The 21,127-nt window shown below is 56.5% G+C and overlaps 9 protein-coding genes across 9 annotated transcripts in view; 4 read left to right on the top strand and 5 right to left on the bottom strand.

The window, feature by feature from the left end:
• CHGG_08058 (uncharacterized protein) overlaps window positions 1-1,310 on the bottom strand; it is a gene marked incomplete at both ends in the record, with an annotated part of 2,106 nt that extends 796 nt beyond the window's left edge. Inside the window, 2 exons of the mRNA XM_001225713.1 lie at window positions 60-1,028; window positions 1,086-1,310. Coding sequence (XP_001225714.1) covers window positions 60-1,028; window positions 1,086-1,310 — 1,194 coding nt within the window. The remainder of the gene's footprint in view (window positions 1-59; window positions 1,029-1,085) is intronic.
• Window positions 1,311-2,617: 1,307 nt separating this feature from the next.
• On the top strand, window positions 2,618-3,938 carry CHGG_08057 (uncharacterized protein; the record flags this gene model as incomplete). Its single annotated transcript, XM_001225712.1, has 4 exons — window positions 2,618-3,038; window positions 3,121-3,275; window positions 3,356-3,716; window positions 3,787-3,938. The coding sequence occupies 4 exons, from the start codon at window positions 2,618-2,620 to the stop codon at window positions 3,936-3,938; spliced, it is 1,089 nt and encodes a 362-aa protein (XP_001225713.1).
• A 203-nt stretch (window positions 3,939-4,141) lies between these two features.
• Window positions 4,142-4,864, bottom strand: CHGG_08056 (uncharacterized protein; the record flags this gene model as incomplete). Its single annotated transcript, XM_001225711.1, has 2 exons — window positions 4,142-4,321; window positions 4,391-4,864. 2 exons carry the CDS (start codon window positions 4,862-4,864, stop codon window positions 4,142-4,144), a joined length of 654 nt encoding a protein of 217 aa, XP_001225712.1.
• Window positions 4,865-5,786: 922 nt separating this feature from the next.
• Window positions 5,787-7,311, bottom strand: CHGG_08055 (uncharacterized protein; the record flags this gene model as incomplete). Its single annotated transcript, XM_001225710.1, has 4 exons — window positions 5,787-6,190; window positions 6,247-6,804; window positions 6,884-6,920; window positions 7,279-7,311. The coding sequence occupies 4 exons, from the start codon at window positions 7,309-7,311 to the stop codon at window positions 5,787-5,789; spliced, it is 1,032 nt and encodes a 343-aa protein (XP_001225711.1).
• A 1,198-nt stretch (window positions 7,312-8,509) lies between these two features.
• Window positions 8,510-9,662, top strand: CHGG_08054 (uncharacterized protein; the record flags this gene model as incomplete). Its single annotated transcript, XM_001225709.1, has 3 exons — window positions 8,510-8,630; window positions 8,712-9,274; window positions 9,333-9,662. The coding sequence occupies 3 exons, from the start codon at window positions 8,510-8,512 to the stop codon at window positions 9,660-9,662; spliced, it is 1,014 nt and encodes a 337-aa protein (XP_001225710.1).
• Window positions 9,663-10,526: 864 nt separating this feature from the next.
• Window positions 10,527-12,038, top strand: CHGG_08053 (uncharacterized protein; the record flags this gene model as incomplete). Its single annotated transcript, XM_001225708.1, has 2 exons — window positions 10,527-10,943; window positions 11,055-12,038. The coding sequence occupies 2 exons, from the start codon at window positions 10,527-10,529 to the stop codon at window positions 12,036-12,038; spliced, it is 1,401 nt and encodes a 466-aa protein (XP_001225709.1).
• An 822-nt stretch (window positions 12,039-12,860) lies between these two features.
• CHGG_08052 (uncharacterized protein) lies at window positions 12,861-14,153 on the top strand (the record flags this gene model as incomplete). The annotated part of the gene is made up of 3 exons (XM_001225707.1): window positions 12,861-13,371; window positions 13,437-13,660; window positions 13,872-14,153. The coding sequence occupies 3 exons, from the start codon at window positions 12,861-12,863 to the stop codon at window positions 14,151-14,153; spliced, it is 1,017 nt and encodes a 338-aa protein (XP_001225708.1).
• A 935-nt stretch (window positions 14,154-15,088) lies between these two features.
• Window positions 15,089-18,514, bottom strand: CHGG_08051 (uncharacterized protein; the record flags this gene model as incomplete). Its single annotated transcript, XM_001225706.1, has 3 exons — window positions 15,089-15,441; window positions 15,539-17,290; window positions 17,371-18,514. 3 exons carry the CDS (start codon window positions 18,512-18,514, stop codon window positions 15,089-15,091), a joined length of 3,249 nt encoding a protein of 1,082 aa, XP_001225707.1.
• A 1,431-nt stretch (window positions 18,515-19,945) lies between these two features.
• The window catches only part of CHGG_08050 (uncharacterized protein), a gene marked incomplete at both ends in the record, with an annotated part of 2,414 nt that continues 1,232 nt past the window's right edge, over window positions 19,946-21,127 (bottom strand). Inside the window, one exon of the mRNA XM_001225705.1 lies at window positions 19,946-21,111. Coding sequence (XP_001225706.1) covers window positions 19,946-21,111 — 1,166 coding nt within the window. The remainder of the gene's footprint in view (window positions 21,112-21,127) is intronic.

The following is a 21,127-nucleotide window of genomic DNA, read 5'->3' as shown; positions in this document are numbered from 1 at the left end:
GGCGGGTGCGAAATGCGTCAGGAACACCTCTCTCGCCCTGTCATATCGCCCTTCAGCACTTGAACGCCTCGAGGACACAGAGACCGGGCCACAATGGCATTCGTCGTTGCGATAGCCGGGATGATGTTGCCGGCCATCTGCTTGATGTCAAACTTGGACTTGCGGTCAATGCCGAACAATGTCGACCTGATATTTGCGCTTGCGGCGACAAAATCCAGCGTGTCCTCATCATCCTTGTCAAAAGTGATGATCGCGTCTGGAGGACCATCCCCTGTATTCTTCATGTCGAGGACTCGCTTGCTCAGCCGATCTAGGCTGTCGTTCAACACGACCAAGTTCTCTTCCAGCGACCAGACCTTCTGGTCATCCTTCAAGACCGCTTCCTTGGACGCTAGCGCTTCCTTGGCCTTCTCCAACAGATCTTTGTAATCGAGCGGCTCCGGCGGCTTCCTCGACTTCCACATATCCTCCATTGACCGCAGCCGAACGATATCGGTGTTGAAAACCTTGTTGAAAAGCATCTCATGGAATTCGGGGTTGCCGACCGAGTCGCGGATTCTCCGTAGCGCTTCGGACTCGCGCTTCAGTTCCGCAATCTCCTGCGCGTTCTCGGCATCGGATGAGTGGTCAAAAGCCGATTCGTCCTCGCTTGTCCCAAAGATCTCGTTCAGAAGATAGCTCTTGCCCCAGACGATGCAGTGGATCGGTTGGCTCGGGGTGCTGCGAATGGTACAGACGGGGAATGACTTGGGTGTCTCCTTTGGTGAGCAGTCGTAGCACGCCGTGACCCCCTTCTTGATGACCTGGACCTGGCCATTGAAACCGGTGGTCCCGCTCTCGATCAGAGGCACGTCGGCGGCCAGGCACATCTTGTTGACATGGCGCCGCGCCTCGAGGTTGTCCAGCGCGTTGAACACTATTCTGAAGCTGCTAAACCATGCAATGCTGAACTCGGCGTCTTTGATGTTGGCATGATGGGCGACGATCTTGACTGCCGGATTAAACTTTTCGGCAACTTCCTTTGCGACCTAATACCGCACTTGTTAATCCAAGCCCGGCCTGCTCAACAGTTGTGGGACCCATACCAGTGCCTTCGATTTCTTGATATGCTCTTGGCGGAAGAGGAACTGTCGGTTGAGGTTGCTGAGGTCGATTGTGTCGAGGTCAACGACGTGAACCTCTCCGAAGCCGGTAAGAACAAGGTTTTTGAGGAGTTCGCATCCGATGCCGCCAGCGCCAACCATCAACACTCGCGACTGTTTTGGCTGGGTTAGTTCCGGCACTGGGTCAAGTTCCATGTCGGACGACATCTCGGGGGAGGGTATGCGATGCGATCAAACAAGGCAAAGAAACAACTAGGTAGGCAGTAAAGGGTGTCCGGATACGAAGGATAATGATGCGAAAAACGATCGGTGCCCGGGAAGAAGAGGAACGGATAGTTGGGGGTCTGGTAGGTTGTAGAAGATGGAGGGGTTACCCTCGGAGCGAAGCTGTAGATGGGGTGGGTGCACGACGAACGAAGCCATTGACTTTCGGGTACCCACCTGTTTAACATGCGCGTTCAAACCGCGACCCAGCGATTGCGAATTAAAACTGTCGCGAGTCAGTGAAGGCAGCGCCATGACTGGCACAACCGGGGCAAGCGGCGCAACCAAGGCTGCGTTGCCGTCAATGGCTAGCGTTGGATCCATGATGCAATGATCCCCCGGCGGAGGGGAAAGAAGAATTAAGAGGTGTTGAAAAGTAGACCGCAGGTTGCACACTAAGGCCAGTGCCCTATGTTAAAGCCATCGGAAGAGTGTGGTCAAAAGGGGTGAGGAATTGGCTTGGGCCTTGAGAGCCTTGTCGTGGTGGTTTGTCGCATCAAGAACCAGGCAGCTTGTCGCATTCAAAGAGTGAGTGGGTCAACGCGGCAACCACAGCGCGACGGGCGGGTTGGTTGAGAGTGGTTGGTCCGAGCGCGAGCCCCACCAACATTGAACGGAAACCGAGGAAGGAGCTCAATTGCAGTCAGTTTAAAACAGCAACTCTTTGTGCAACCCCTCTAGATATTTAAGGTGCCTTATCTATCTTGTCTCAGTTTTCCCCCGTTCTCTTTACCGCGAGCGGCGTACTTGGCGCCACCAGGCATTTTGAAACTTCCGTTGACTTCCATCCATCGAATTGGATCCCCAGTCAGGTTGGTAACTTTCCTATTGGCCGCCCTGCCATATTTGGGTCCACTCCATCAGTCGCCTCAACCTTGAATGTGGGCAAGTTCAGATGCAAGTCTCAATCTGTCAGGGGACATGAACATCCGCAGCCGCCTGCGAGCCCTTGTGCATACACATACAAGATGATATCCGATTTATTAATTGTTTCAAGCTTGGGTATAGTATGCTCGAAATGATCTGGATAACTAACAAAAATATGACATGACACCATGACCTTTCTTTGACGTGGCCAAATTTGTGCAGAGATTGTGAAATCTCGGTGCACGTTCCCCCTTTTCAACAATTCCAACTCTCACTATTTGCCCCGTTTGACACCAAGACTCATCCACCATTCCCACACCCAACCAACTTCCTATTCCCAATTTCTATCCACAACCCCCCTTCCACGTTCAAGCCATCCCAAAATGTCAGACGACGAACCCGATCTCGAACTGCTTGCCCTCCTCCGGCAGCACCTGCAGGGCAAGCTCAACCTCAACGAGGAGCCCGAGACAGGCGTGCTCGAGGGGGCAGAGTATGTCTACGACAACTCCATCGACGTTGCCCTGGACATGCGCTCGTGCAAGAACGCGGCCGCCGTCATCTACGCGCAGATGCAGCAGAAGCAGTTCTCGCTCGCCTCTTGGTCGGACCACGAGCTGCATCCCGACCGGTTCGACATCGGGGACGAGGACACCGTCGCCTTTGTCTTCACCATGGACCTGCTGAACTTTTCCTTCTGGTCGGAGAAGTCCGGGGCGGAGCGGTTTGCGGTCGAGTACCGCGGCAAGCGGTGGACGGGGTATTGGAGCTTGGTGGCTGCGATGCAACGGGCGATAGACGAAGGTAGGTCAATGATGATGTCCGTTGTGTTTGTACAGTATCCCTGTCGGGAATTGAATGAGACCCTAATTAGCATATTACGAAGGAATTCCCATTACGGACCCGCATTTCTGGCAGAATGAAGAGGAATGCACCTTGGACGTCCTGAAAAAGGTCTTCAGGTCGTGCACTGACGAGGAGATGCCGTTGTTGGCAGAACGGCTAGCCTGTCTGCGTGAGGCTGGGCAGGTGCTGTATGAAGTATGTTGTCAGTTCGTCGAGAGGACCGTTGTCAGGAGTGTGTCCTCCTCTTGCGGGTCGAAATCTAACATGCCCCTCAGAAATACCAATGCCACCCCATAAACTTGGTGGACGCGGCGAATGGATCCGCTGCCGGCTTGGTCAACATTCTGGCGCGGGACTTCAAGTGCTTTCGCGATGAGCACACTTTTGAGGGACGGCGGAAACCAATTCGCTTCCTCAAACGGGCTCAGATCCTGGTTGCCGACCTCTGGGCCTGCTTCGAGGGCGAGGACTACGGAGAGTTCCGGGATATCGACAAGATTACCATGTTTGCGGACTACCGCGTGCCCCAGATTCTACACAATATGGGGTGCCTTTACTACAGCCCCGCGTTGGATCTCGCCATACGAGCTAAAAAGGACATCCCGCAAGGAGGGAGCTGGGAAATGCAGCTACGAGGTAGGAGTGTCGGCTATCCGGATAGAGGCTTTATGCTAACTTTTCCCAGCTTGTAGCATTTGGTGTGTAGAATTGCTCCGCAGGGAGATTGCGAAACAACACCCCAAAACTCACATCAACGCCATCCTCTTGGATTTCTTCCTGTACGACACGATGAAGGAAATGGAAGACTCAGGAAAGGAGATTGTCCCACATCACCAGACAAGAAGTATCTGGTACTGAAGTGTTTGCTAGATATGTTAGAAGAACTGATCTCCAGCCAGTTCGACGGCAAAGGACAAAGCTAGACAATTCCCCAGGGTTAGAGGCCAAAAGCAAATTAGACAAATCGTTCCTTTCCACCAACTCCCAAACTCCTTTCTGCAAGCAATCATGGCCATCGTATAACTCCTGCAAATCCCGGCGCGGCGCCCCTGCTCGCCGCCTCATACCCCAACTGACCCAACCGCCGCCGAGTTCAGAAGCTCATCCATATGCGCCTTCTCAATCTCCGTATTCCCCTTCGCCTCCTCCTTCAACAACACGGCGAGCACCTCAAGCGGCGGGTTCAAGCCCAACCTCTGCGCCCGCTGCCAGCGCTTGAGACGCGCGATCCCAATGCAAGGCTATCAACAATCAGCATTTTCTCCCAGCAACACAACATGACCGTGCAAAAGGCAAACGGTTAAACCTACCCCATAGTGCGAGCTGACATCAAAGTACCGCAGCACCTTCTCGCCCGTCGTCAACCCCTGCGTGTGCTTCTTGTGCACGGCCCTCGCCTCGCGGCCCGTCTCGATCTCCTTCCAGTACTGCTCGATCGCCCGGTCGCTGATCTTCTCCGCCCTGGCGACATCGGCATCACGCTGTGCCTGCGGCGCTGTTGCGGTGGTGGCGGCCTTCTTCTGTTCGTCGTCGGTGGATGTCGGGGTCTCGTCGTCGGCGTCCTCCTCGTTGTGTTCCTCCGATGGGAAGAGTTTCTTGGCTACATTGTCCTTGTGGGAAGTCGGCTCTGGCGACGGTTCGGGGATGTACTCCTTTGCGCGGGAGGGGGATTTGTAGCCCTCCTTGCCAGTCTGGATCGCTTTGGTGACTTTGTGCTTGAAACTGAGGGTTTGTTGTTTGCCGGGGCCGGTGGAAGACCGGGCTGATCTGCGAGTGGTGACCATTGCGACGGTGACGTCAGGTTGTTTTGTGAATAGAGAGAGTATTTCGGGTGGGATTCGTATGATGTAGTTATAGAGGCAGGGCGGGAGAAGAGAAGGCGGAAACTGGTCAATTCGAGGTTGGAGACGGATTGAATGAGGTCAAGGCAGGCAAGGCTTGGAATGCGAATTACGGCTGGACGCCCCGACACTGCGAGCCGCTGGCGGGGCAACGTGCCTATCACGATTGATGCGCCAACTCACGTGAGCTGAATTGCTCGGTGCTCTCACAAACTTAGCAGACAGGCACTCGCATTTGCGTTAGGTAGGCAGTGAACCCTGAAGAGGGACGACAATTGCCAGAGCCACCCCCCCTGGTAAGACTGGCGAAACTTCGTTCCGGTTTCAGCCCCTGGGCGAGAATTGAGTCCGGAATTGCAGAGGTTGTTCGCCAGCAATTAACCGCCCGACGGATTTCATTTCCCTGAAGCATGAGGTGCCATCTTCAGGTTGGAGATGGCTCTCTTGCTAGTTATGTAAAAAATCGTTTACCCTTCGGGTTCCGTGCAAACCAACCTGCCGAATCTCATGATCCCAATCCTCGGGGGTGCATTTCAAAAGGGAGAGCTTTTCGGGCAATATCAAATCGAAGCTCGTTCGTGCATCCCGCCTAGATATGGAATTTCCACCGCGAACTGGGTCAAGGACGAAGCTGGTGCAATACGGGATCCTGTTCGCAGCACTTTTGCCGCCTCTAAGGGGCTTCTGGACGTAGCTCGTTATCTCCAACTGCCTAGGGGGCAAAGAATGGAGCTCTCTTTCGGGTCGTCCAGTTCAGCGTCATATCATCGTTTTCTCTATCCCCGTCCAGAGCCACCGCCCCTCGCAAATGCCATGTCGAGATCTCCCAATCCACCCAGCAAAGCAGCAAAACCCCCCCTAATGCTCAAGACCCAGTAGCTTCCCGGTAAAACGCAAGGCTCCGGCTCGCGCCCGCGGCGCAAAACATTTCGCTCTTGCCCATACCGGGTCCGAGAGCCCGCTCCGTCTTGGGCAGCCACCTCACGCCCCAGAGAGCCGTGTCCGTCTCGCTGTGTGTCGCAACGCAAACGCCGCGTGCTACATCCCACACCTTGACCTTGCCATCAAGCGACCCACTCAGGAGGTACTCCCCGGTGTCGTTCCAGTCCAGCGAGGTGATCCACGCGGGTCTGCTGGTCGGTGTTGTGAGGTTGCCCACATGCTCGCCGTGCTCCATATCGTAGATCGCGATGACGCCCGCATTGCCGGCCGCCGCAAGACGTTTGCACCCAGGGGAGAACGCAACCGCCCTGACCGGCTTCGCCAGACCTACCACCTTGTTAGCAAACCCAACCAACACCCACCAAGTCCCAGTACCAACTCACCAGAAAGCGAATACACCATCCGCCCCGCATCATTATTAAACACATACACCCCACCACTCTCATGACCACTCGCAGTCAGCCGCCCATCACGACTCAAATCCACCGCCATCGCAAAACTCCCCCCACCCCGGGCGCCCGTCTCGTACGTCTGGATCTTCTCCCGGCCACTAATATCCCACACATGAATGCGCCCATCACTCGTCGTGCACGCCAGATACCCCTCATCGGCACTCAGCGCTACGGCCCACACATCACCACCCTCCGTCTTGGAGGGCGGCAGCTCCCACTGCAGCTGCCATTCCTTTGCCTCCTCCGACCCGGGCTTGCCGCAGGCCCAGACCTTGATCTCGCCGCCGAAACCGACGCTCGCGGCGATGGTGCCGGCCCCGCCCCGCGCCGTGCACACGTGGTGGCAGCCGAGCTTGTGGGCGTCGGGGATGGTTTGTTGCAGCGGGAAGGTCGCGTCCGTGGTGCTGTGCACGCGCAGTGCGGAGGAGCCGCTGGCGGAGAGGAGGGTGGTCGGGGTCGGTGCGAGAGAGAAGATCTCGGCTGGGTGGGCTGTGAGGTTGGGGGGGTTGGTTAGTGGGAAGCTTGAGGTGAGGAATGCATGGATGGATGGCGGGGTTGCGCTGCGTACCGTCGTCCACCGTGTGCGCGGTGAGATATTGTTTCGACTAAGTAACGTTAGAAATAGTATTTTCAGTACTGATTGGAAAGTGCTCTTGCCATTGTCACCTGCCCATAGATGGATTTTCGGTTGTTTGTAGTTTGGGTTGGGGAATTCGAGCTGTCGCTTGCAAGGTCGCAGCGAAGCAGCTGCAGGAGCAATGGTGGGGTAGTTGCAGCGAGATCCCGTTTATTCAGACGTCAGAGCAGAGCTATCAATTTGCCGGCCTCAGAATTATCAACACTGACAAGAGTGTTTCGTGGGACATGGTTTGAACTGCCAAGATTACCCAGCGCTTTTCTGCGAGGGCGTTTCATCTTTTCCTCCTTCTCGCACAGAGTTGCCAGAAATTGTCACATGGTGACAAAAGGCGGCTTGCCCAACAACCAGCCGCTCATATTGTTACAGTACATGTACACCAGATCCCGTCAACGCCTGTAAGATAAAGCCTAGGCAATGAATTGACGGATGCACCTCCGGCGCTAATTCCCGTTGAGCAACGCAAGCCACGTAGTCCTTAAAATCCTTTACATGCGCTGCTTCAATCCGCCTGCTCCCGAGCCTGCTTGTTCATCATTTCATTGAGCTCTGCATACTGGTTAGTCTGGGAAGTTTCGTCTCGTAACTGGCCCCTCTTACTTTTCGCGCAGTTCGGGCACAGATAGTGCATCCGCTTGATTTCGCCGCAAGCAGGGCACTTGCATAAAGAGTTGACATCCTTCAACGCCTTGCCCGCCATTTGCCTGTGCCTCTTCTTCATGTGTGATGTCTTCTTCTTGGGTACTGCCCTGAGCACGGATTCCCAAATATCTCCGAGAATTGACCCCAACGAGGGGAGCCCGAGTTGGAAACCGACGGGGACGGCGAGGACGAAGGACGGGAATAAGGGGGTCGAGAATTGCCGAACATGCAGCTGTATCCTTGATGTCGAGAACAGCGTGGGCGCTAGAAACCTCGGGAGAAGGGAGCTGGAGGGGGCCATCCTCATGGCTGGTGCTGTCAACGCCGCCATGTTGAGCCGTGTGAGAGACCGAAACTTCGGTTTCTGGTCCGTAGATCCGGCAGGGAGCCCAAGTTCAATTGAACTTCTCAAATTCCGTGATTCTTCCGCTGGGGTTGGGGCCTCTGCATGCCCTGTCGTCGTCGCTTCGCCGGATGCCGTCGTGGATTTTGCCGTCGTCTTGGTCGCCCAGAAAAACTGTCGGATGCATCTCAAAGTTTAACATGCCCGCCGGCAGGGCTGGCACGGTCCACTCCAATTCGGGTGCTCACTGCACGCTCTAACTCGATCAAGCTTGTGCCTGGGGCAGGGTCCCCACAGGCCAATCACGAGCAGCCCACTTCCCTCCCCCTTTCCCCAGCCAGCTCAGCGACCCCCTTGACGGAAATTATTGCTGGACAGAAGCTGCCGACAGGAAGGTACAAAGAATTCCCTTTCAACACCACACCCGACCGCATCCACCCGCCTTCAATTCGTTGCCTCCGGACCCCGTCGTCCCCGAGTTCCATCTAGAGGTCACCTCCACGTCGCGACAAGCGAATCTCGATTACTTTTTGGAATAGGACCCCAAATTATCCCAAACCAACACGAAAAAAATGGCGTCGATGCCCGCTGCCACCATCTACCCCCAAAGCCATGTCGGTTTCGACAGCATCACATCCCAGATTGAGCGCAAGCTGCTCAAGCGCGGTTTCCAGTTCAACGTCATCTGCGTTGGTTAGTTCTCGCGTCCCTCTCCTTACTGATGGCTAGCTCCACTTTGAATACGAGCCGGGATTGACGTGTCTCGCATTGCAGGCCAAACGGGTCTGGGGAAGTCGACACTGATCAACACCATCTTCGCGTCGCACCTCATCGAGTCCAAGGGTCGGCTCAACCCTGATGAGGTTATCCGGTCGACCACGGAGATCCAGTCTGTTTCGCATATCATCGAGGAGAACGGCGTCCGTCTGCGGCTGAACATCGTCGACACCCCCGGCTATGGCGACCTAATCAACAACGACCGCTGCTGGGACCCCATCGTCAAGTACATCAAGGACCAACACTCTGCGTATCTTCGGAAGGAGCTCACGGCGCAGCGTGAACGGTACATCCAGGACACGCGCATCCACTGCTGCCTGTTCTTCATCCAGCCGTCGGGCCACTCGCTTAAGCCCATCGATATTGTCGTGCTGAAGAAGCTGTCCGATGTCGTCAACGTCGTCCCCGTGATCGCCAAGGCTGATACGCTCACCCTGGAAGAGCGGCAGGCGTTCAAGGAGCGCATCAAGGAGGAGTTTGCGTTCCACAACCTGAAGATGTACCCCTACGACAACGACGAGTTCGACGATGAGGAGCGCGCCGTCAACAACCAGATTGAGGTGGGTTTCGAGTGCCCGGTTGGTGAAGTGGAAGAACAATAGCTAACGTATCGAGCAGGGCCTGATTCCCTTCGCCGTGGTCGGTTCCGAGAAGTCCATCATCGTCAATGGCAAGCAGGTCCGCGGCCGTCAGAACCGGTGGGGCGTTATCAACGTTGAGGACGAGAACCACTGCGAATTCGTCTATCTCCGCAACTTCCTTCTCCGCACGCACCTCCAAGACCTCATCGAGACGACTTCTCAGATCCACTACGAGACGTTCCGCGCCAAGCAGCTCCTTGCCCTCAAGGAGAGCAGCGCGCAGGGACATGGCAGCAGGCCCATCAGCCCGTCGGCGGATCGCGAGCTGAGCCGCAGCTCGCAACGGATGACCATGAACGGCTACTAAGCCCCGGGCCTTCTTCCCGGACGCATTTGCACAGTGTCCCTCTTAGTCTGAACGAATCCGAAACTTTGATATCCCGGCAGAACGGTGCCAAAACCCCCCCCAACCGAATACGGCGTCGAGGCAGGGTTGTGGGGAGGAACAGCGCGGCGCAATTCGATGCGGTTTACAGGTCATTAACCCTTGACCTATGGTGTTTACGTCTTGTTGGCAATCGTATTCGGTGGTTGGACTTCATTATCCCCCTATTCTCTTTTTAGTATCCGAAGCTCCTTCGCATATTTTTGCTGCCTCTTTTCTTTTTCACTAATCACCCCGGCCCTCCGTGCTTAATAGAGAGCTAGCTAGTTTCGATACCTGACGGAATACCTATTATGTGAGCAGAAGTGCGTTACACGGTGCGGGAGTGGCGGTGATCGGGCTGCCGTCTGCCTCTGGGAGTGTTACAATGTTGCTGTCCCGGTGCTTTCTCGTCCAGTTTTGAATGGTGTTGGTATCGGAGAGTGCTCTCAACGACAACGGCCGTAGCTTGCCTCACTCTCCTTGACGAACTGGGGTTAGGGTTCAGCACTTCACCTCGACGCGTCAAGCGCGTCTCCTATCGTACTCCTCCAAGTGGCAGCGTAACGGTAAATTTCTGCCAGCTGCTCGGCAACCACCACCTCCTATCATCTTACCATGTAAACACACACCATCCATTCGTACCGTCAGTTCCTTTTCAACATCTGACAGGCGTCATGCTAACATTTTACTAAAATGCCTAACCCTAACCTCGCGCCACCACAACCACAACCACAACCACCCCCTACCAGAGTAAGAAACAAAGGAAAAGAACGAGAAAAAGAAAAAGAGCGAGAAACAAAAACCATGAACCCAATCGTCTCCCTCGACCCCACCACCCCACTCGACCCCAAACCCCTCATCTCCGACATCCTCCGTACCCGCTACTGTGTGCCGGGCTCCGTTTTCCTAGTCGAGTCGATCCAGCGCAGCATCCCGGTTGCGGCGGACGGTTTAAGTTCCGGTCTTGGGTCTGGGTCGGGGACTGGTCTCCGTGGTGGTCGGCGGCAGTCGCGGCGGCGGAGGGGTCGGGAGCGGGCGGTGAGGCTGTTGCTGGGGGACGGGGAGCTGTGTGTGCAGGCTTTTGTGAGGGGGGAGATTCATTGTTTTGTGGATGGGGGTGGGGTGTATGAGGGGTGTTATGTGAGGTTGGATCGGTTTTGGTTGGGGGAGGTGGAGGTGGCGGGGATGGGGGAGGTGGCTGATGATGGAGTGGGGGATTCGGTGCGTTGGGAAGGGGAGAGGGAGAGGAAGAGAGGGATGGGGGAGGGGGGAGGGAGAGGGATGGTGGTGTATTTGGTGGTGGGGGATATGGTTACCGTTGGGTGGAATGAGGAGTATCTTGGAATGTTGAGGATGGAGAGGGAGGAGGCGGAGAGGGAGAGGCGGCTGCAACTCGAGAGGGGTGAGGAAGGTTTGGGGCAGGCAGAAGGGGAGCTGGTTGTGGCGCATGAGGTTCGAGAAGATGTGGGCAAAGAAGCGGAAGAGTATGAGGATGACGAGCTGATCGATCAGCTGATGGCAGTTGAAGGGAACGGAGAAACCACAGGTGCCGCAACACGAGAAACAACCACCACAAACTTCGGGCCCCCGGGAGTTGACCCGCCAGAATCTACGCAGCGGGATCCGAACGAACTAGACTACACTTCCGACTCCGACTCGGCGTTCGAAACCCTCGCAGTATCCGCCGAACGAGCGTCACAACGCCGTATTCTTACTTCCGCCCCCGACCCCCGACAAGAACTTCAAGCATCCATCATCAAGCAGAACCAAAACGACCACCGCCGCCAAAACCACCAACACGCCCAACCACAACCACAAGCACAACCCCAGCAACAACCACCCCAACCCCAACCCTTAATAACCAAACCGCGCCCCTGGCTCCCCACCTCCGCCACGCAATTCGTCAAACTCACGCCCCTCTCCCAAATCCCATCCCTCCCCTACCGCCAAAACTGGATGGTCAACGTGCTCGCCATCCTCACCTCCCTCTCCCCGGTCCAGCCCTCCCACATCGGCCCCTCCTTCGTGCAGCGCACGGCCCGCCTGACCGACATGAGCACGCCCAAGCAGGTGCTGCTGACGGTGTACCTGGATCCGGAGGGTTTTACCCCTCGTGAGGGGGGTGTGGTGTTGCTGCTGGGGGTGAAGAATCATTTTGGGGAAGGGGGGTCGCTGCGGAAGTATGTGAGCGATGGGCTGGGAGTGGGCGAGAGTTGGTGGGTGGCGGCGGAGGAGGGGGGGTTGGGGTGGTGTAGGGCGGGGGTGGAGAGGTTGGGGAGTTGGTGGAGGGAGAAGGGGAGGGAGGGGAGGGGGTAGGTAGGTGGTGGGGAGTTATTTACTATGGTAGGGGGTGGAAGTTGGTTTGTGGGTGGAGTGTGGGTTGGGGTTGGGAAGGGGTAGATCTTGTTTGTGCGGTAGAGCTGAGTTACCTAGGTACTTATTAATGGCTTTCTTTTCTTATGCCTATCGTGATCAAATGCAGGTTGTGATTGTGGCTGGTGAGATACGCTGGAGTGGCGTGTGAGGAGAAAATGGTAGTTGTGAATGGCTGGCCGGCCACAAATATACAGGTATTGAGAGAAAGATGTCTGTTTGTTTTATGTTGTAAAAAACGGGCTCCATACATGTCTCCTATATCGTAGTTCCCTTGTAAACAAGAGCTCACAAGTAATATCTAAGCCTAAAAACTCTTTTTGGGAAGGACCAAGTGGGTAGGGCGTGTGAATATACTTGTGCCAAACCTCACACAGCAACCGTCTATATCCCAGGGACAAGTAACTCATATAGTTTATATGGTATTGAGATAAGCCTCACCATTCTGTGCTTATCACTCATTATGCTGTTGATCATGTTCTGGATTCATACGGTGCTTGTTATGTGACTTTTCCTTTCGTCTGAGCACACTAGAAGACGCGCTTGGTCGTGTCAAGAATAATTCAATAATTATGGGAAGTTTGTGGAATCTGCTGATTCTCTTCGTTAATTTCTCTTCCCCCTATGACCCGAGTTTGAATTTCTCTCCTCCGTCTACGCTCCCAAACCTTCTCGTTCCCAAACCTCCCCACCGCTCCAGCCGACCAGACAACCCCCCCCCCTTCGTCAACCTCTACTCCTCTTATTTCTTGCTGTCTGACCCCAATGCCAACTAGAGCAAGGATGCCCGGGAACCTCGGGGCGCTCGTCACCGTCGAAGATGTTGTAGGAGTCCTCGAGCTAGGCGCACACATCCTCGGCTTCCTCGACGACCTTGAGGACCTCCGCAACGCGGCGCTGACGAGCAGGCGCTTCAACCGCGCTGCTCAATTTTACCTCTGGGCGGCGATCAAGCCGCCATACCTGTACGCCGACCCGAGGTGGGCCGACCGTCGTCCCTTCTGGGACCGTTTCGCGCCCTTCTTGCAGCGCAACACCACCTCTCTCCGGGTTGAGATGCGCGTGGTGGCCCCCGGTCTCTTTCGGGAGATTTCAATGGGACGATGGGAGGCATCGGCGAGCACCGCGGCGAGCGCGAGGTGGCTCCTCGCTAAGGAGGGCGTCGACTCCTTCTTCACCGGCCTTAAGGAGGTCCTTACGAGGACACCACGCCTCCGGAACTTCGTCGCTCGGGACGTACCCCGAGTCCTCGACCTGGTGGACCTCCTCCACCGCCGTGAGTTTTCAAGGTGCTATTAATAGTTTTTATTCAGTCAGCCGACTGACTCTTTGCTGTTACAGACCACCCCCAGCTCGCGGCTCTTGACATCACCGCCTCGCGGGATGATACCTTCGGATTCCTTTCCGTCCCCGCTTACAATCTGGATGAGTGGAAGTTCCGGGTCCGCAATGACCCAAGTTACACGATCCCCCTGGGCAACACGGTCAACTTCGGCCTAGATATCCATCTGGCCCCCGGTGTTCAATTTCACCAACCTGCGCGTCCTGCTCCTCAACAACATTCAGTACGACGGTCGCCGCCCCTCCCCGTTCCTCCAAAACGTCGTCACTCTCCTCAAAGGCTCGTCGAGCCTTTCTCACCTTCATCTCTCCCTCCGCCACCGCCTGGCAAGCATCGCGCCCAGTGGGCAATCAAGGCCGATCCAATACTACACGATAAATAACCTCCCGAACGGCCCTCACGACGCCCTGGGGACACTGTGCCATCAATACCAGGCAGCCGACAGCCAACCCCTACGCCTGAAAACCCTAACACTCGGTTACGGGTTTGAGATCCACGACAAGGTCTCAATTCAGCACGTGGGTCCGCTGCCGCGGCCGCATTCTTTGGAGTCCCTCACCGACCTCACAGTCCTCGAAGGCCTACACATGGACGGCCTCCACAACAAAGACGGCTCCCAGATAATTGAGCTCGGCCAAGACCACAGCTACTCCCTCATCTCAGCGCGGATCCCACCCGGCGTTAACCAACTCCCCCAGCTCCACAAACTCACCTAGCCCTGGAAACGAGGGCGTGTTGGAAGGTAGACCAGGAGGTCTGAGCACAGGAGGGTCAATGGGTCAAGGCCCAGAACGTGGTGGCAAGAGATCGGTCGGCTTAGGCCAGGTGCGGTTGCATGCGGTGCCGCCATCGCTGCTCAGAGAGAGATATCACGGGTTTGGAACCCCCCTTACAGAGGGAAGAGGGGGACAATGACAATTGACTTTGGCAGAGTCTCATAGCCTCCTAGGCTCAGCCGTGTGAATTCGAATGGAGATTTGTGGAGTATATTGCGGAGGAAACTAGAAGCGAGCCGTTTGGCTGCATTATATGGTGTTATTGGGCATTTCCAAGCAGTTGTGGGTTTAAAAATCATTGTACGGAAGAATCACACGGTGGCATCCTGACGAGTACATCAAATTACTCTCAGATATTGGGCCGCAAATAGCTCAAAAGGGCTATAGGGTTATCCGTTCTCTTGGCCAACTGATCAACTTAGCATCAAATGAACACAAAGATCAGGATTTTATCACGTCCTTAGTAAAGAGAATATGAGCTGAGAGTGGGAATGTCTGGACATGTGAACTTTTCCTTCAACAAGAACTTTTCCTTTAGCAATCAAAGCCATCAATAAAAACAATTGCATCCCACAGGCAACCACGACGAACACAACCCACAAAGCCGCATAAATGATCGCATTTCTAATCTCATCACCTCCTAGGAAACTTCGGGTATCGTAGACTGTAAGAGGCCCAATCTAAAAGGAGAAAACAGTCCTGTCATAAATCCGCCACAGAGCTCCGCCAATGCAATGAATGAGCGAACGCAAATGAAGCCAGCCCCAACTGCCAGCCATAGCCCATATGTATGTCAAACAAAGGAAACTCCGTCACTGTAAGCAAATGGGCGGCCCAGCCCCAGCACCAATTCCGAGATGCATACTGAGATACTCTCATCCACTCGCCCCTCCCGGGGTCAGCAGATCACCACCACCACCACCACCACCACTCCCACTGCCAACACTACCCTCGCCACCCTTACGCTCCCCCGCGGGGCTAGGCGCGCGACTAGCACTCCTACTCAGCCCGCCCATAACCACCTCCTGGCTCACCACAGCGGGAACCACGCCCGCCTTCTGCGCCACACCGCCACCCCCCTCACCACTGTTTTTGACCACCGTCTCATCCACCCCCCTCCCCTCCACCTGCACCTCCACAGGCATCCCCCCACCACCACCACCACCCATCTCGCCCTCCACAGCCCTCCTCCTCCTCACCTCCACCTCATCCCTCCTCACCAGCCCGCCTCAACGCCTCACTCGCCTGCACCAAGCCATCAATACTAATCGCATGATTGGTCATCTCATGATTGATGTACGTATACACCTCGGCAGGGCTCTCACAGCGCAGCAGGTGCGCCTCATTCAGCTTCAGCAGCGCGAGGGCGACCTGGAACAGGAACGCGGCGGCGTCCAGCGGCGAGCACAGCACGACGTCCCAGACGCGGAACAGGGCCTCGGCCGACAGGCAGTCGGTGAAGAGGGAGAGGAACCACTGGAAGGTCATGGTCTCGAGGTCGATGGCCAGGTCGTCGAAGTGGGCGGAGAGTTTGGGGAGGAGCTCGGCGACATACTGGCGCAGCACGACCTGGTCGGCGCGGGAGGCCAGCAGGGAATGGTCGAAGTAGTGCGGCGGCAGGATGGTTTCGACCATGGAGCAGAGGATCCAGAAGGCGTCCTCGGCGGAGGGGGTGATGAGGAGGAGGTTGGCCACGACTAGGTTCATGCCCTGGCAGTAGCCGACGTCGGGGTTGCGGCGGGAGTAGGCGAGTAAGACGTCGTGGAGTTTTTGGACGCCTGGCCCTTTGCGGAAGAAGATGTTGTCGGTGAGGGTGCGGGTAATGTCGGCTTTGATCTGGGCGACGACCTGGGCGTCGTCGGATGATTCCGGGCGGGCCATGAGCGAGGCGTAGTAGCCTGGGATGCGCAGCGCGTTGGCGCCGCAGCATTCGGACCAGATTTTGGAGCGCGAGGCGACGGGGACGCCGCCGAGGACGAGAGAGCGGAACTCGTTGGCCTTGGCGCGGCCGACTTTGCCTTGGATGCCGAGGCTGGCGACGCCGATCAGTTCGCCGTCGCCGAGGCGGGTTTCGGGCATGACGGCCGTGGCGCGTTGGAAGCGGGCTTCGGCGGCCGCGGCAGCAGCAGCAGCTGCGGCTTCGCCGTCTCGTTTCCGCTCTGCTCTGACCTTTCGTAGGAAGTCGTTCCATCGTACTGTCTTTTCCCGTTGTAAGGTGTCGTGGAGGTTGTTTAGGTTCTCGAGGAGCATCCTAACCGGCTCCGCGTCTTCTTTCGCAAGGGTTGCGGCAGGTGGCTGCTCACCCTCGCGTCGGGGCTGGATCTCGGTGTCGCTTGGTGTTATGGCCGCCGTGGTTGTCGCAGACGGCAGGAATCCTCGGTCTTCCGACATCATGCTGGGTGAATGGCCCGGCGACTTGGGCGCCTCGGCGGCTTCCAGCACCTCAAAGCCCTGAGCGCTTATCAGAGGCGTGTGCGAGAGCAGTTCCGTCGGAAAGGTCGCGATCTTGAGATAGTCCTGCCACCTCTTGGGCTTGGTGTCCTCACGAGGCTCTTCGGAGGAACAGGGCGTGCCGGGCCGCCCGTCGCTCCCAACGCTCACTTTTCCGCTGGAGCTGTCCTCCAACAGCACCGGAGAAAGCCCGTGCCGTCCATGAATCATTTCGGCACGGCTGTTCTTTTTGGCATGGCCGGGCCATTTGCGCGGCCTCTCGCTCGCGCTTCTTCCGTCGCTGGTCGTAGATGAAACCAAAGCGATCCGTGAGAAAGTCGGCGCTCGACGTGATTGTTGTAGATGTGTGTCAAGGTTGGCGGCTGGGCTTCGGGCGGCAGAATGGTGTCCATCTCGACGGGGCCGTAGTTCTGGTGTGGTGCAACCGGGTCTCCGCCAGGGGTCGATACCATAGTGTCCCAGCGTTCCGGGAGCTGTGTTCGCGATGGAACGTCGATGGGCCGGACGGGCCCGGCGGGTCGGCGCATTGCCATCAGAGCCTTCGGGCCACCCTGCGCTGATACGGCGCGGGTTGGACCACTCATGCTGAGGCTTGAGCTCGATTGTGTTCTCATCAGATCCTTGTCCTGGGCGTTGGTTGTGCGTCCGCGGGTATCGCTATCACGCCCCGCTGCTGCGCCTCCAGCCACAAGCCGCAAAGCCATACTAGCTAGCGACGGCTTCCGGGAGGCATTGCTCGAGTTGACGCTGGATGCTCTGCTAGAGCTACGCACAGAACCCTCCTCGGGGGGGTTGAACAGGTCTTCCTGGAGCGCCGGCCGTCGCTCTGTTGGTGTCGCTTTCACAACGGCGGTCGGCTGTTTGCTGGCCTCTCTCACTGTGTTATTAGTTCGTCCAGACTTTTTGGCCGTGTTGCCGCCGCCGCCCCAAAGGTAATCCTTCCACCCTCGTGTCGAGCCTCTCGCAGTGTCGTTTCCTGCACCGGTAGGCAAGGGCACCGAGCTCGGCCGGATGGTGGCGTCGTCAAAGACGTGACTGGGGAAGGGGTGTCGGAGGTCTTGGGCCATCGCATCAGTCATAAGATCCGAAAGTCCTTCCCTCGACCCTCGCCTCGACGTCCCGTTTGCCTTTGCTTCCTGTTCCATGGCCCGGAGCCGTGTCTCTATATCCAGGCTGGACAGGCCACATTCCAGGACGATCTTGCGCAGCGCCCGCTCCCGCTCCTCTGCGCGACGGCGCATGTGTACAATCTGAACATCCCGCTGAGCCAAGTCTTCGGCAATCTGGCGTACGAGGTTGACCGCGCCATGGCGGGTGATCAAGCGCTCGATATGCTCGTCATCGGCGAGGTGCAAAGCCCCAGGGATTTTGCGCGAAGCTAGCGGCGCATCCTCAAACAGGGCGCCGCGCGCGGGCGACACCGCCGTGTTCGTGAGATGATCGACAGTTGTAGACAGTTGCAACTGGTCCTGTTGGTTGTTTTGCTTGTTTTGCTCCTGCCCTTGCCCTTGCCCTTCCCCTTCTTCCGGTCCTTGCCCCTCTTCTTCCTGTCCCTTGTCAGAAGCGGCCAGGCTTAGCCCAGACGCTTTCCGAGGTGAGACCACCGGCGTCATATCATTGCCGCCGCGGAAATAACTGGTTCCCTCTTCGCGGGGCGAGTCGGGAGAGAAGGAGGGGAACGAGGTCAATGACTTGTCGGAGGGGGCGATGGAGGATGCCGAGCTCGACGGCTGTGATGTCAGCTTCTTCCGCGTGCGGGCGGTCGATCGATGGCTCCTTATTGACGTGGCAGATTGTTGTGATACAGAGCGCTCAAGGGGCGCCGAAAAAGCAGCTGTCGTCGTCTCCATGTCGTCGTGTCAAATTGTCGCATCGTAGGTTGTGAATCGCGTATTTGGGATGGTGTTGCGGGCAATAAACAACCGAGCTGCAGCGGGGCAATTCAGCAGCATGCGCTTAGGCCCATCCCACCTCTTGTCAACGTGATAACGTGATATAATGGCTTTGTTTTGCAGGAAAGTAGAGGTGGAAACAAAAACAAGGTGAGATTCCGCGATGGAACCTTGGAAATCTCAATAATCGGCCGTCGCCGCCGTCATTGGAAGCTCCAGGCGGTTTCGGTGTTGCACGAGTGTGTCATGCAGGACTGCGCTTCATGCCGCTCCCTGCCTGGAAGAGGAAGTCTCTAAATCGACGGTGTCCTTTCCATAATATGACGGTGTCTAACCCGATGCAGTGAGGATCGACCAGGCCCACCCAGGTCAAATACAGCAAAAGTTTGCAGCGAAGTACCTAACCCTGCCTGGCGCCCAGAGACCACGCCGCAAGATAGACTGAGCCGCTGGAAGATGCAAATGCGGTCGAATCGCTCAAGAAACACTATAAAAATTGAAGCTAATGGAATTGGAATAGAAACAGCTAAAACGCTTTCGGGGGGTCGCATTGCGGGGACCAAGGGCGGGCGATTCAACCACCAAGATATCGTGGATCGCTATCTTGATTGAACTTATAAAATGCGTCAGTTGGATTGGCGGTTGAACTGGTGGGTTTCGGGTACGTCGCTGCAAATTTTTGCTGTAGAGGGCCTCGACAATCCTAACTAAATTAGGTTAGACACCGTCATATTATGAAGGGGACACCGTCGATTTAGAGACTTCTCTGGAAGAAGGTCCAGTTGGGCCTAGCCCGCGGTTTCCTGGGCGGGAGATGCTCAGATTTGCAGCAACTGATTGGGTGGCAGTGCCAAGAATGAAGGAGAGATGCCCCACATTGTTCCAGTCTGTTGGAAGCTTCAGCGGCCTTCCAGCCGTGCCAGGTTCCTGCATCCGCATCCAAGCATTTCAAGCATTTAAGCACTTGATTCATAGCAGGATTCAAGATTCCTGTTGGACTTCCTTGTTTCTGCACTGCTCTGTCATTTATTCCGTACTTTTACATTTACATACTATGCAACGATGTGCATTCATGGAGTGCCATCTATCCACGATATCATTATTTCCATCCAGTCTTCTACTCGCAATAAGAGTACGAAGTAGAAGAGAACTTCCAACCCATTCATTCATTACCAACTGTGCTCTCTTGCCGCCAATGCGCCTTGTTTCGTGAGGATCTGACACGCTGTATCTTCAGCCCCCAAATTTCCAAGGCAACAATATTAGTACCTTCACATGTTTGTTGACTACGGATACCTACCTACCTGGGTGCCTTTTTTTTCCTAGAATAAAACGCCTTCTATCTTTGACCCCTTCTACCTCCCCTGTCCACCCCCCCAATATCGAACATTAGATCCCCCTTCCAACACTATCATCTCTCGTACTGGACATCCTCGACACCGCAGACACCATCGTATCCCCGGTCGCCGTCACATCACTACTGACGCTCGTCCTGGGGCTGACATGCTGCTCTCTAGCACCAGTGTTGTTCCCTTCCCTTGCCCCCACCGGCGTCACACTCTCTGCCATAGCATTGACGTGGCCGGCACTGCTGACATGGTAGTCAACACTGCCGACCACCGTCCCAACCCCGCTCCAGCTTCCCCAACTTCCTCTTGAATCCCGGTGCCGCTGAGACCTCCCTCCCGTTTCATTAGCAGGCGGTTCCTGGGCAAAAGAATACCCCGGCAACCTGCCATGCTCATGGCGATACGACGATCCCGTATCAGTGCCCGCAGCAGAAGCGACCGCAGGCCCTCGCAGCCCTAACAGCCCAGGGTGCGAACCCTTCCCCTCTCCTCTTATCCTCCCCAGCGCCCCTGGCGGCGGTGAGACGGAGCCCGGCGCAGGCGACCCTCTAGCCGACCCCCTTGCTGGCAGTGTCAGCGGCGGCGGGGTCGACACACTCGCCGGTGGCGTCTTAGGTAACGCCCTCGTAGGCGGTGGGCTCAGCGGCGGCGGTGGCGGCGGCGTCGCTACACCCCCCTTAACATCACCAGCCCCGTAACCGTACCCGCTCCCATGACCATGACCGTGACCATGACCGTGACCATAATCATAACCCCGGTCCTGACCCCCCGCATATCCACCCTCCGCACCACCACTCCCCCCATAACCAACAGCAGGCGTCACCAACCCCGGAACCTCCAACATCCTCTCATGCGGCCTCGGCGGCCTACTCGGCAAAGACGCCGAATCAGAGCTAGAGGGCGTCGCTTCAAGTCCACTCTCACTCCTACCAGTCCCATACTCATAAAAAGCGGAATTCGCAATCGGAATCTCATGATGCCTCAGCGACGAATGCGCCGTTCGACGACGCCGTTCCTCGCCGGTGTAACAGCTGCTGGCGCTGCCGCTGGCGCGGTTGTGGTCGCTGTTGTCGGTTAAGCCGTGTGGGGGCGAGTAGGGTGGGGGGAAGGTGCTGGAGCTGGGGGAGCCGGGGATGGGGATGGGGAGGGCGAAGAAATTTAAGTTGGGTTCGGGGAGGGTGGGGGGCGGTGGGGGGTGTGGTGGTACTTGTGGTTGTGGTTG

This window comes from Chaetomium globosum, genomic scaffold (genome assembly GCF_000143365.1).
Source record: "Chaetomium globosum CBS 148.51 scaffold_5 genomic scaffold, whole genome shotgun sequence".
NCBI lineage: Eukaryota > Fungi > Ascomycota > Sordariomycetes > Sordariales > Chaetomiaceae > Chaetomium > Chaetomium globosum.
This window is presented reverse-complemented; position numbering and strand designations above follow the sequence as displayed.